This window comes from Lucilia cuprina, chromosome 5 (genome assembly GCF_022045245.1).
Source record: "Lucilia cuprina isolate Lc7/37 chromosome 5, ASM2204524v1, whole genome shotgun sequence".
NCBI classification, from domain to species: Eukaryota; Metazoa; Arthropoda; class Insecta; order Diptera; family Calliphoridae; genus Lucilia; species Lucilia cuprina.
This window is the reverse complement of record NC_060953.1, coordinates 69,689,476-69,702,841: the sequence shown is the minus strand read 5'-3', so window position 1 is coordinate 69,702,841 and position 13,366 is coordinate 69,689,476. Positions and strand designations below refer to the sequence as shown.

General features: G+C 35.3%; 2 protein-coding genes across 2 annotated transcripts; both read right to left on the bottom strand.

The window, feature by feature from the left end:
* Positions 1 to 6,024: 6,024 nt before the first annotated feature.
* Positions 6,025 to 10,225, bottom strand: LOC111684609 (E3 ubiquitin-protein ligase Bre1). Its single transcript, XM_023446821.2, has 4 exons — positions 10,093 to 10,225; positions 8,734 to 9,847; positions 7,703 to 8,604; positions 6,025 to 7,628 (listed from the first exon to the last, which is right to left on the bottom strand). The coding sequence occupies exons 2-4, from the start codon at positions 9,841 to 9,843 to the stop codon at positions 6,542 to 6,544; spliced, it is 3,099 nt and encodes a 1,032-aa protein (XP_023302589.2). The 5' UTR covers positions 9,844 to 9,847; positions 10,093 to 10,225; the 3' UTR covers positions 6,025 to 6,541.
* A 509-nt stretch (positions 10,226 to 10,734) lies between these two features.
* LOC111684617 (tektin-1) lies at positions 10,735 to 12,780 on the bottom strand. The gene is made up of 3 exons (XM_023446828.2): positions 12,454 to 12,780; positions 11,885 to 12,391; positions 10,735 to 11,519 (listed from the first exon to the last, which is right to left on the bottom strand). The coding sequence occupies exons 1-3, from the start codon at positions 12,624 to 12,626 to the stop codon at positions 10,940 to 10,942; spliced, it is 1,260 nt and encodes a 419-aa protein (XP_023302596.1). The 5' UTR covers positions 12,627 to 12,780; the 3' UTR covers positions 10,735 to 10,939.
* Between the last annotated feature and the right edge of the window lie 586 nt (positions 12,781 to 13,366).

The window sequence follows — 13,366 nt, the reverse complement described above, 5'->3', positions numbered from 1 at the left end:
AGTACAGGAGATACACACCACAATTTACTTTTAGTTTTGCGTATAAACCCAACAGATACAAGATACTTTATATTTTCGAATGTTGAGTATGTGTAGGTTATATTAATAGTTACGTTAATAGTATCTCGACTGGAAGGTTGGCATCTTCTGTAATCACGCTTCTGTGAGGTCGGAATGTGGAATGGTCTGAGGCTGGGGGTTCTGTGTGGTGGAATTCCTCATGTTGACGGAACGTCCGCACTAAGCTTGCCGTCAATATGGGTACCATGGAGGAGTCCAAGGTATTCAGGTTGGCTAAGGAGGGGTGTACCGGGCCAGGGGTGAAAACCAGCAGCCAAGAGTCCCCGCGGTAAGCAGTAGTGGGATAGCGTACCGGAGTGTGGAGCCATCGCCAGCCCAGCCAATATGATTGGACGACATTCTTTTTAAAAAAAATAATTATTAATTCATAATATATGTGATATTTACCGGTTCGATTCCCAGCCAGATAATACTAAACAACTACAAATTTCAACAGACTGCAAATACAAGTAATTTTTAAAAATGTGTGATTTTTTTTAAATTAATGCTGAAATATTGTAAAACTGTTTTTGTTAACTTGTGATGGCTTCGCGCTGTTATAACTTCTCCAAAATTATCAAAAACAGATTTTAAGGTAATTTTGTAGCCAGATTCGGTTTGGCGCAGTTCATTCCTTTATATAAGTATATCTCTAGGTTAAAAATTTGTTGACCTATGTTATAGATATTTTTGAAATATCTGAATAAAATGCACAACCATACATACATATTTATTTATTTTTTAAACAACATTTTTATTTAACAACAATTTGTTTATCACATTTAATAACACGATTTATCAGGATCACACGGAGCTTCTGTCACTGTGGGCTGACACGAGAAAATATAGTTTAAAGGACATTTTGGCGCTGGTGTTTGTTCATCACTACTTTCTCCAAATGAACGTCCACGGAAACCACCAAAAGATTGTGGACCACCAAAACCATGATGTGAATGATGATGATGGGGCGAAGAGAATGGATGCTTAAAACCGCCGAAACCAAATGAAGGGAGGCCGCCACTAAATGCGGTATTTTGATTAATAGTCACCTGTTGCACCACTGCTGATTGTTGCTGACGGGTCGGTCGTTTGACGTCAACCTGATGTGGTTGTTGCTGAGTAACTGATAACGGTCGTATAAAGTGATGTATTCCATTTGAATATAAAGCGGCTGGTATTAAGTGGAAAGTAGGCTGTGGGCTTCGTCCACATCTTGTTACTTGTAATGTCGCTAGTGGATTTGCAGGTATTGTTGGAACAGAGGAATAGCAGCTGCAGTACACTTGGATGTCAATTAAAGAAATTAAAAAAATACTGACTAATATTGAAAGCCAAATAAATGACATTTTTCTTTAACTTATTTTTAGTTTGCTAAATGAAACTCAAGAAATTACTAAATTGCAAGCACTAAAACCCGTTCTTTATTAAGTTTTTGGTTAAAGTGCTTCGTAATGAAATTCAATAAAAAGAAACCTTCAGTTAAAAATTGTTGTAATGAAAACAGTCAAAATAGACAAAATTAAAGTTATACTTTTACATCCGCATTGACCCAATTTTGCGGCATCAAGTTCAATTCGGTTTTGTTTATCATTATAATCGTCAATTGCACAAATCAACATACATTATGTAATTCAAAAATAAATACTGCTTGCATTTGCAAAAGTCATACATACACATATGTATGTATGTACAGACTGTCGATAGGTTTAACGTGAGCACCTGCCGTGTCGGCCTAATCTCACGGTGGTCTTTTTCATCCACTGGGTAGACTTGAGAACGGTCTACCATCGCCCCTTTGTCTTCAATGAAGACGCAGGTGGCAATTTTTGCACATTGGCTATGACCGGTACCATGCGCAAGTACTTTGCTGGAGTACTCGAGCTATCTAATCTCTTGCCAAAGTAGTCACGTTGTAAAACAACCACACTACGATAGCTCTGTTGAGTCGGCAACAGCACCTAGAGACGTAACCGGTGGACCGAAGCACGATCCGTCAATAAGCCGTAGACATCGTTCTTACTCACAGTGACACGCTGTGGCAAGTCGTATATGAACAGAGTAAACTCTGAACATATGTGGACAAGGAAGGAAAATTAATCGGTATCTCTTGTATATGATATCTTTCATTCATATTCATTCAACCCAGCACACATCTCATTCATTCGACACATTCATAGAGAAAAACATACGACACACTCATTTAGGTATACGGGTGGGGTAAGGCCCGTATACCTCTACATTCATTCTTTATCATATACAATTGACACCAACTCATTTCCAACGCTTAGTCCCACAGTCACTCCTCTGTGGGGTATCTGTTGATTTTCGGCAACAGCACCGAACCTTATCCCGAAATATTGACCAGTATCATGCATCAGTCTTTTAACCGCCACATATTCTCTTCCCGCGAATTTGGGTGCAACCAACAGCCACTACGTGGATCCCGAAGGAACCTCAACCAACTGACCAGCCAGGACATAGTCCTGCGGGCAACTGGCCACCCGTAGTACCAGATTCTGCGGTGCTCTGGTCGGACCTCTGGCAATCTATGCAAGGCCTAAGCCAAGCGGTAGACTGAAACTCCAATTTTTCAATCCCGGTCAGATTGGAGGTATTGGGCCCTCATTTACCCCGGGATTGCAATAACACCAAGGCGGAGGTCTTCGCCAAGGTAACATGCCCCCGGGGGGAATGTATGTATGTACAATGTACATTAGAGAAACCCCAAAAAATAGATTTTGTTTCGATCGGTATTATTTTCTTCAATACTGTCTAAATAACGAAATCCCATGCCGAAAATCGATTGTGTTATATGCAGAAGTGATGTAAACAGAAACATACACAAAAAACGAGGAAAATATAAATTTAGTTTTTATTTGGCGCTCGAAATTTAATATTTTATACCATGTAAGAAATACTATTTTCTCTGAAGATATAGATTTGAAGAATAAGATTTGAACGAAGTGTTAAGAAAGTAGAAGTTTAATGGCACAATTTTTGAAGAAATTTAAAAAAATCTTTTTATTTAACTAATATTACACTTTTTAATCGATATCCTGCACGGGTTCCAGTTATCAGAATTCGATAAAATGTTACATCAGTAAGCTTTATTTATTTTTTTATAATTAAAATTAGCAGCCTATATACATACATAAAACTAAAATATAATGTTTTCAATATTATAAAATAATGTTCGCATATGAAAGCTATGTACATATATGCTTTGCTTGGTCAGGATTTGAACCTAGACATATGAAGTATTGTTTATTGTTAAACAATACATTAAATATGCATACATAGTACATATCTCTTTATAAAAAATTTTAACAAATTTATAAAAATACTAAAAAAGATTGTCGTCCAATCATATTAGCTGGGCTGGCGATGGCTCCACACTCCGGTACGCTATCCCACTACTGCTTACCGCGGGGACTCTTGGCTGCTGGTTTTCACCCCTGGCCCGGTACACCCCTCCTTAGCCAACCTGAATACCTTGGACTCCTCCATGGTACCCATATTGACGGCAAGCTTAGTGCGGACGTTCCGTCAACATGAGGAAATCCACCACACAGAACTCCCAGCCTCAGACCATTCCACAATCCGACTTCACAGAAGCGTGATTACAGAAGATGCCAACCTTCCAGTCGAAAAACCATCATTCAAAGTTTAATATTAAAAAGATAAATTTAATACTACATTCACACATATATGTTTCTAACGTGTTTTTTGTTTAATAAAGACGTTGAATGAAATACTTTTTAATAACAAAAATTATTTAAAAAACTAATATTCGAGGTGGTTTTTTTTATTAAGCGTTGGGATTCGTAAAATGCAGTACAGTTATTGAAAATAAATGAATTACTATACGCGCTTAAATATTATATATGTATATGTACATACAAACATTAATTTACATGCATACAAATGTATTTTACAAGTACTTTTTACCATACTCCTAACATACCTTAAATACAATCTTATGTTTGTTTTTTATATACATCACTTCGACTGGAAGGTTGGCATCTTCTGTAATCACGCTTCTGTGAGGTCGGAATGTGGAATGGTCTGAGGCTGGGGGTTCTGAGTGGTGGAATTCCTCATGTTGACGGAACGTCCGCACTAAGCTTGCCGTCAATATGGGTACCATGGAGGAGTCCAAGGTATTCAGGTTGGCTAAGGAGGGGTGTACCGGGCCAGGGGTGAAAACCAGCAGCCAAGAGTCCCCGCGGTAAGCAGTAGTGGGATAGCGTACCGGAGTGTAGAGCCATCGCCAGCCCAGCCAACATGATTGGACTTCATTCTTTTGCACAAAAATATTTTTATTTGCATATGTATGTGTAATGTTTTAAAAAGTATGTAAGAGTGAATGTTTTATCCCGGGTTCGATTCCCAATTGATACTTAGTTTGTACATAATGTATGTACATATGTAACACACATATTATGTATATTTACATTTTTTTTTAATAATATACTTGTTTTAATTTATATGATACTTATATAAATATAGTTTGGGAAAACAACATACATACATAGTATATATGGACGTAGATGCGTACAGGTTAATACGAACATACATACTATGTATGTATACACCTTACACTGTTGTATTAAATGTAAGCTTTTTTTAACAAAAATTAAAATTATTTTTATACAAAAAGAATGTCGTCCAATCATATTAGCTGGGCTGGCGATGGCTCCACACTCCGGTACGCTATCCCACTACTGCTTACCGCGGGGACTCTTGGCTGCTGGTTTTCACCCCTGGCCCGGTACACCCCTCCTTAGCCAACCTGAATACCTTGGACTCCTCCATGGTACCCATATTGACGGCAAGCTTAGTGCGGACGTTCCGTCAACATGAGGAATTCCACCACACAGAACCCCCAGCCTCAGACCATTCCACATTCCGACCTCACAGAAGCGTGATTACAGAAGATGCCAACCTTCCAGTGGAAGTGACGCTTACAAAAAACAAACATAAGATTGTATTTAAGGTATGTTAGGAGTATGTTAAAAAGTACATACTTGTAAAATACATTTGTATGCATGTAAATTAATGTATATATGTATATTTAATATTTAAGCGCGTTTAGTAATTCGTTTATTTTCAATAACTGTACTGCATTTTACGAATCCCTACGCTTAATAAAAAAACACCTCGAATATTAGTTTTTTAAATATTTTTTTTTTTATTAAAAAGTATTTCATTCGACGTCTTTATTAAACAAAAAACACGTTAGAAACATAAATGTGTGAATGAAGTATTAAATTTATCTTTTTAATATTAAACTTTGAATGATAGTTTTTCCACTGGAAGGTTGGCATCTTCTGTAATCACGCCTCTGTGAAGTCGGATTGTGGAATGGTCTGAGGCTGGGGGTTCTGTGTGGTGGAATTCCTCATGTTGACGGAACGTCCGCACTAAGCTTGCCGTCAATATGGGTACCATGGAGGAGTCCAAGGTATTCAGGTTGGCTAAGGAGGGGTGTACTGGGCCAGGGGTGAAAACCAGCAGCCAAGAGTCCCCGCGGTAAGCAGTAGTGGGATAGCGTACCGGAGTGTGGAGCCATCGCCAGCCCAGCTAATATGATTGGACTTCAATCTATTTTATGAATTTGTTTTTTTTTTGTACACCTAATAAATTTCAAAACGTAAAATAAAATTTCACTTTTTACTGTTTCCAGGTTCGATTCCCACTCGGACCAAAAATGTTTTATTCTTCTTTTGTTTTAAAATTTATTTTTTATTTACAAAATTATTTAATATCATAGGTAGACAATACGTAACTAAATCTTTTGAGCTTCCAACAAAATATGCATCGTTCATAAGTTGGTTATAAAGTTTTATTTTTAAAAAAACGTTTGAATATTTGAGTTGATTTTTTTATTAAAACGATGCGTAAGCAAAATTCGGAATTATTCCTAAAATTTTAACCATTCCCTTAAGAAATAAAAATGCCCGATTTAAAACTAAATATTTTTATATATTTATTATTTCGCTTTTTGCTTCATGTCCACCTAAAGCATTAATATTATATTAAATTTAAAAATAAAATCCTTTAGGATCGTATGTATATTTTGTTTCATTTAAAATTAAAAGAACATAATGTTAAATAAACACAATATGTAAACAAAAATGGAAGTGTATGAATGTTTAAAAGTGAGTATGTTTTTGTTTTGTGTGTAGGTGCATAGAGCAAGGCAACGAGGAAAAACCAAGAAATAGAATGTCAAATATCACACTTATTGAGGTTATTCCAAAACAGAAGGTCCATGAAACGATCAGTACAGAAAAATGATCAACTTTGTACGATTTGCAGTTTAACATCATTTTTACCATATTTACAGACAAACCTCGTAGACTCGTAGGATTTGCCAGAATAGGTTTCTCTCTACGCCTTGTTCTATGGGTATGGGTGTTTTATGGGTGTATATATTAAATATTCTTCTAAGCGTTAACTGAAATTTAACTATACTAACTTAAGTTAAATACAAACGATGATAATCATTGGCACCAAAGGCACAATTACACTTGGGACATTTACGCTGCCTTGTCTCGTAACGCGTACGCAAACAGTCATAACAAAATACATGGAAACATTTGGATAGAACGGCATCTTTGCGCTTAACTTTGCAGGAGGGGCATGTGAGAGTCTCCTTATATTCACGGATCTCTTCCAGCATAACTTCATCAATGGTCGTACCAGCCATCTCGATTTTCTTCATTCGTTCTGCCTTGCGTTTGAATTGCGCCAACTCTTCTTGCAACCGTTTGGTTTTATAAGCTTCGGCTTCCAAGGAACTGGTCTTCTCTGCAACCACCTGTTGAGCCTCTTTCATTTGGGCGTGATATTTTTCCAAATGTAATTTAAGATCGGCTGCAGATTGAGCAGATTCAATTGCTTTGCGCTTATGCATTTCCATTGCTTGTTGCCGCAGCGCAAGTTCTTTTTCTATAGCTGCCACCGTGGCCTGTAAACTCCTCTCCTTCTCTTCGAGTTTACGCAAAACAATATGCATTGCTTCAATTTGCGTATCACGAGTAGCCATTTGATCTTCTAAGATTTGTTTCTCCTCTCTTAGTAGTTTGTGCATTTGATTAGCTTTGATACGTTCAGACATCAACTTGAAATTGGCGTCGTCTTTTTCGCGCAACTGTTGTATAAGCCTTGAATTTTGCTCCTGCATGTCTTCGAATGCTTGACCTGTAACTTCCATTTCATTAAGCAAGGCCTCTTCCTCATGAGAACCTACAAAAGGTCGTGCATAATTCGGGCCACCAGGTCCCCAGTTATCAGGTGGCTTTTGGGTAGCTACTTGCTTTTGTAATTCATATTTTTGTTCTTCCAATTGTTTAATTTTACGAAGGGCTTCTTCGTCGGCAAGTTTTTTACGCTCTTCTCTTTTACTTTCTTGAAGTTTCTTCAACTGTTGACGAAGTTCTTCGATTTCTGATCGTAATTTCTTTTCTGTGGCCATCAACTGGACCTTGTCCCTTTGGTCTTTGGATACACCTTTATACATGTCCAACAGCAGTTTCATTTCTTTTTGATCATTGAGTGCTTTCCTATAATGTAATATTAAGTTTATGTTATTTTAAGAAGTTACGAAATACTTTACATATTTTTTTGAATTACTTACTTTAATTGTGCTTTCAAGTCGCGAACTATTTCAGACTCTTGAACTTTAACATCCTTTGATTTCTGGGCATCTTTAGCGTCTTTTTCTTGTTTAACTGTCGTTGTAGTTGTGGAAGCTGCACCAGTTGGTGTAGAACCAGCAGTATTACAACCAGATTGATTTTCTTTTTTATCAGGTCCTCCCGGCGACGTGTGTTCTTTTTTGATACCATCTTTTTGATCTTTATTAAAATCATCATCCATTGCCTCATCTTCTGATTTAATAGCCGCCCCTTCTTCTTTTATAACGGCACTTCCTTCTGTACCAGCACCACTTGCACTCGCAGAATTGCCCGAATTTCCTGGAAATTCTTCTTTAATGTTACCTCCACCTTCCTGCTTAATATCTTCACCATTTCCTCCCTGGCCTGGTATATTTTGTAATTTGGTACCCTCCAGTTTGGCTGTTGCTTCCTCTAATTCTCGGCGCAATTTAACGTTATCTGCTGAGGCATCTTTGTATTTACGCTTATAACGCTGTACCTCTCCCTTCAGTTGTCCGTTATGGTTTTGCAGAGAAGTTATCAAATGCCTCATTTCTCTATTTATGGGAGCCGTCTGCTCGTTTGCCGCCATATTTTGCTCAAACTCAATCCGTAAAGCCTCGTACTCTTTACGTATTTGAGCTAGCACATCCTCCATTTGAATCATTTCACTTCGCACCTTCTTCTGAGCAATCAATTCTTCACTTTCCATTACTTCGATTTGGCGCAAATGTTGATTCTTGCTGGTTTGCAATTGATTTCTTGTTTCGTCCAACATTGTTTTAATTTGCATTGATTCGTTATACAAAACTGAAAACTGCGATTGCAAACATTTATACTCAGTTGTTTCAACAATTACAGACTCTGGAAGTTGACGAATCTGCAAAAAAAGTACAAATATATATTAAAATTTCAGTAAAAATCTCTTATTGAATGAAACTTTTCTAAAGAAGAAATGTTATAACAATTATTTTTTAAAATATGTTTGTAATTTAAGGGTTCAACTTACGTCCATTTTAAGTTTTTCTACTTCTTTTAAGGTTTCTCTATGCGTTGCATGTAGTTTATCTAGTTCTTGTAAACGATTGTTGGCCAAATCTCGGTTTTCTTCAAGTTCTTTTTGCAGATCTTCCACCTGATGGCTACTTACATGAGCGTGTCCCGAGCCCTTGGAACTTGATGAACTTTTATTGGGGTCGCCATGCATTTGATGATATGCCTTTAATTTTTCTATTGCTTCAGCCAAATGATTTTCAAGTTTGTCATTTCGACAATGGATTTTTTCCAAGTCGTATTGCAGCTCATCAATTTGATTCTTAAGTTCAGCATTTTCTGTCTCTTTTGCAGTCAATGCATCCTGATATTCTTTCATTTTTAGTGACATTGTATGGAATTTTTCATGAAGCGATGTATTAAGATTTTGTAAATTACAATTTTCGGTCATAATTTCAATGTGAGTTTGTTTTAGGGTCTCTTCTATATTAGGAATATTATTAGCAGTAGTAGAATCTGTTTGCGATTCATCACCCGCTTCCGATGTAGATGAGGAAGTGCCCGTAGTTGCCGGTTCACCCTTCAAAGACATTGTAATTTTTTCATTTCTTTGCATTATTCTGTCAATAACTTGTACAATTTTGGCTACTGCCCTCTTAGATACTTGTACTCGGTTAGCTAGTTTATCGTCTAATTCTTCTTTGTCCCATGTGGACAATTGTGTTAGAAAAGAGGTCGTTACTTCATTCTCGTTACGATTCTCTAATTCATCCGCAGTCTCTGCATCGAACCTTTGCAGAAGCACACGTATATCTTCATTTAATTGGTTCCAGTATCGATTAACCACATTCAGAACTGCATCGTCTTGAGTTTGACGTTTCTCCAATTGTTCTATACGATGCCTCAACTCGGCCTCTGTGCGCATTCTCTGCTCAATGCGTTGAGCTAATTTTTTATTTTGAAATTCTAATACTTTGATGTCCATTTCTTCCAAAGTAGAGACGGGTCCAATTAGATGAGGCTCAAAGTGAACTTTTTTAATGGGTGGTTGCCCAAGATTAGTGTTGGCAGTGGTGCTACCCGAACTGCCAACACCGCTGTTGTCGTCAGCAGCACGTTTCGACATTCTTCTGAAATTTAATTAAAAAAAGCAATCGCGATTTATTCATTTCAAATGTAACAAGTGTGTACAGCCTAAAAATCGAATATGTATATTCAAGTTCCGAATAAAAATTCTAATCTGGTAGCAAAATTTGTCAAGTTGGAAAAGGCATTGCTGGGAAATTATGTTTTTTTCCGATATCGAATCAAATATATAATATTTTTATGAAAAATATATTATGTTTGTAATATGTTACCAAACAATGATACTTACATCCTATTTTGTAATTATTTTCCTTAAAAATATATTAAAAAGACTTCACAAAAATATTCTCCACGAATATCAGAAAAAATGCCGTAAAAAATATGTATGTGTGCGTTGTTTTGACAACTACCAGTAGTGCTAACTTTACCTAAAAATACTAGCTAAATGTGAGGCAATAAATAAGTGTCATCTTTCCAGCGATTAATCGATAATTTGAAAATGTGTAAATTTGTGTGTGATAAACTTACTAGCAATGCCTTGTATTACATAGATCATGTTTACATGACCAGTTTAATAATTCAATGCGGCCTCTGAATTACAATAGCCAGTTAACCTGATTCTTCAAAACATTCGTATTGGCCATCTCAAGAAACAAAACTTTTTAAATAACGTACAATTTTTCAATTTTGCGAACAAAAATAATTAAAATATTCTGTGTTACCCTGTTGTTCATATTCGTTGTTTAATTTACAAAATGTCAACTGTTACTTCCGCAAAAATCGCTAGATTTTCGTCTCTTTTATACTTATTTATCAAAGGTTTACAGAACAAGTTTTGTATGAAAATTTCAATAACCGTGGCTTTTTGGCAACGGTTGGTTTTTTGAAATTTAATATAAATCCGCTAACATCATGAAGAAAACAATGCTTGTATTGTAAGTGATTACCAAATCTTGAAGTTTATTTTAAAATTGAAAAAGTTTCTACATATACATAAACATTTTGCAAAATTCCAAAATAATTAAAATGGTAGTAGTATAATATATGTGGTGATAAAACCTTTTAATATGCTGTTTCTTTGAAGTGCAGTGATTGAAAAATTTGTGATGTTGATGAGTAAATTTCGACTATTCTGTTTAAAATGATGAATATTTCAATGCTTGACGTATAGTCATGCAATCGACCTCATCAATTTTTATGGAATTCGATTTGATATTTATTTCCTCTTCTTGCATTACTTGGACGTGTAACAAATAACGCAAAGAAGCCTTATTCTCTTGTATCTTCTGATTTAATTTACACATCGAAGCTTTCAAAGCGTTAAGTTCGTGATAAAGAGCGTCTTGAACTTCATCACATGTTAATTCTAGTCCAGGACGTGTTGCACGGTTGCTTAAACGTGTCAAGCACAGTTGTTGAGCTCGTTGTTTATCAGCCAAACCTTTTTCCAAAGCATTTATGTTAGATTGTACCTCGTTGATATGATTCATAGTGTCACTGTGTTTATTTTCCAAACATTTTTTAACATGTCGCAATTCGGAAATTCGATGTTTGAAAGCTTCATTCGTGCGATCTGTTTGGTTCTCCATATCTTCGCATACTTGTTTTAGTAATAGATCAATATAGGCTCTAAGTTGAGCGGCGGAGTTTAATTCCTTTGCATTACACTCTATATTTTTGTAAGTTGTATGTTGCCATTCACCTAATGAATATTGGCTAAAAAGAAAAATATGTAGATATGTATGCATGCATGTTTATATTGTCATATGAAATACAAAAGGCCCTAAGTTACAAAAAATCAAAATCGATTTTTTTTAATAATTATGATGTACGATATCAAAATACATGTTCTTGCTTAATTTTAAACACCTACTATTAAAATCAACGTCTTTATCAATAAAATTCCTACCCTTTATTCATAAACAGCACTTTATTTTATAAAAGGTTTATAAAACAAAATTTCCATATAAAACTTGATTTATAAATCGTTTATAAAATTAAAATTTTTTTATGAATATGGGCTAAAGTTTAAGCAAACGTCATAATAGCAAGATAAAAAACTAATCTAAAAATATCCTTACCAATGATGGTGAGCTAAATCGCCTCCCCGTAAATTTTGTGATTCTCTTAGAGTCAAGTTCTTTTCGTCGATCAGGAGAGATTTATCTTTTTGTGCCAAATCTTTATCTAACAAATACATTGTTGCACGTAATTTACGCAACTGTTCATTTGTTTCCTTCAAAGCTTTATCCATTAGGCATTGACATCCTTTGATAACTTTTAGTTCACGTCGTAAATTGCGATCTACTTCATCTTCACATAGATCTACTCCTAATCGACTCTCTCGCATAACTAAACAACGTTGGCAAATTGCTAAGGATTTTTCTTTTAGGAATCCAATGGCATTGATGACACGACAACGATATGTGTTGAGAGCTTCATCCTCCAACAATGCAGTTTTCTTCTGTTTATTTAGTTCATCGCAGAGAAAACGTATTTCGCTGGCTCTCTCACGTAAATGATGTTCAACTTCACGTTGCCAATTGCGAGTTGTGTCGTTAACATCGTCCACTACACGGCGAGATTCCCTTTAAATTAAATTTGAATTATTTGACAATATGCATAATTTTGAAATTCTTGATAAGTTTACTCAACAATACGTTCGGCCATCCTTTCTTGATCACAGGTTATTCGAAATTTCATTTTATTATTATAATCCCAATCTTCATCAGAATATTTTGGTGGTAATCTGGACATTGGACCCATGTTTTTTCCACACAGATGTAGGCCAGTAATACGCTTACTTCTCATATTGGATAACATAATTGTCAAATATAAATTTCTCCTTTAATTAAGTAAAATTTTCGATTATATATTGCGTTCTTTTTTTTTAACGTCTTGCTGTCTGTATTGAAAATTCATAACTTAATATTTTATTACTGTTACAATTTTTATTTATTTTTTTAATATGTATTACCATAACTACAGTAGAAGTCGTAGGTGTTTAGCACCATACATAAATATTGTAATTTACATACAATATTTAACCTCTTACTTGAGGAACACAAAACTTCTTCTTGTTAATTATAATTTTTGTATCTATGGCACATTTCCTGTTTTAATGTAAACAGATAAAATTGCGTAAATTTTCTTTTTATGATATTTATTATACATACATTCATAAAAAGGCCTGCACAAGACAGCAATAATGCGACAATTTGCTAAAAAATGTCGTGTATTAGGATGGCGAACACGATAATTTTTTAACAAATTGTAGCATTATCGTTGTCTTGTACAGGCCTTTAATACATAAGTATGTTAAAGTTATGTATGTCAAATGTATTGTTTTTGTCTGCAATGGGTTATTGTATCGATCATACATACATATGTATGTAATAATAAGACATTCGTTGCCTAGATGGATTATTCGTTTTTTATATGTACCAAACCTTGGAAAGAATGAATTCTCTTTGGAATTAATTTCCTTTAATTTTGAATTCGCCTTAAAATATTTAAATGCATCATTCAAATTTTAAATTTGGCTTAACAATTTCGAATATACT

What these genes read in the sequence shown, in the direction of transcription:
- LOC111684609 (XM_023446821.2), bottom strand. Translation starts at nt 9,843, where the DNA reads ATGTCGAAACGTGCTGCTGACGACAACAGCGGTGTTGGCAGTTCGGGT. An exon ending in TAGAAAAACTTAAAATGGAC is followed by an intron (nt 8,605 to 8,733) that starts GTAAGTTGAACC and finishes CTTTTTTTGCAG; the next exon opens with ATTCGTCAACTTCCAGAGTC. An exon ending in GACTTGAAAGCACAATTAAA is followed by an intron (nt 7,629 to 7,702) that starts GTAAGTAATTCA and finishes ATTACATTATAG; the next exon opens with GAAAGCACTCAATGATCAAA.
- LOC111684617 (XM_023446828.2), bottom strand. Translation starts at nt 12,626, where the DNA reads ATGTTATCCAATATGAGAAGTAAGCGTATTACTGGCCTACATCTGTGT. An exon ending in ATGGCCGAACGTATTGTTGA is followed by an intron (nt 12,392 to 12,453) that starts GTAAACTTATCA and finishes TTTAATTTAAAG; the next exon opens with GGAATCTCGCCGTGTAGTGG. An exon ending in GATTTAGCTCACCATCATTG is followed by an intron (nt 11,520 to 11,884) that starts GTAAGGATATTT and finishes TTTTCTTTTTAG; the next exon opens with CCAATATTCATTAGGTGAAT.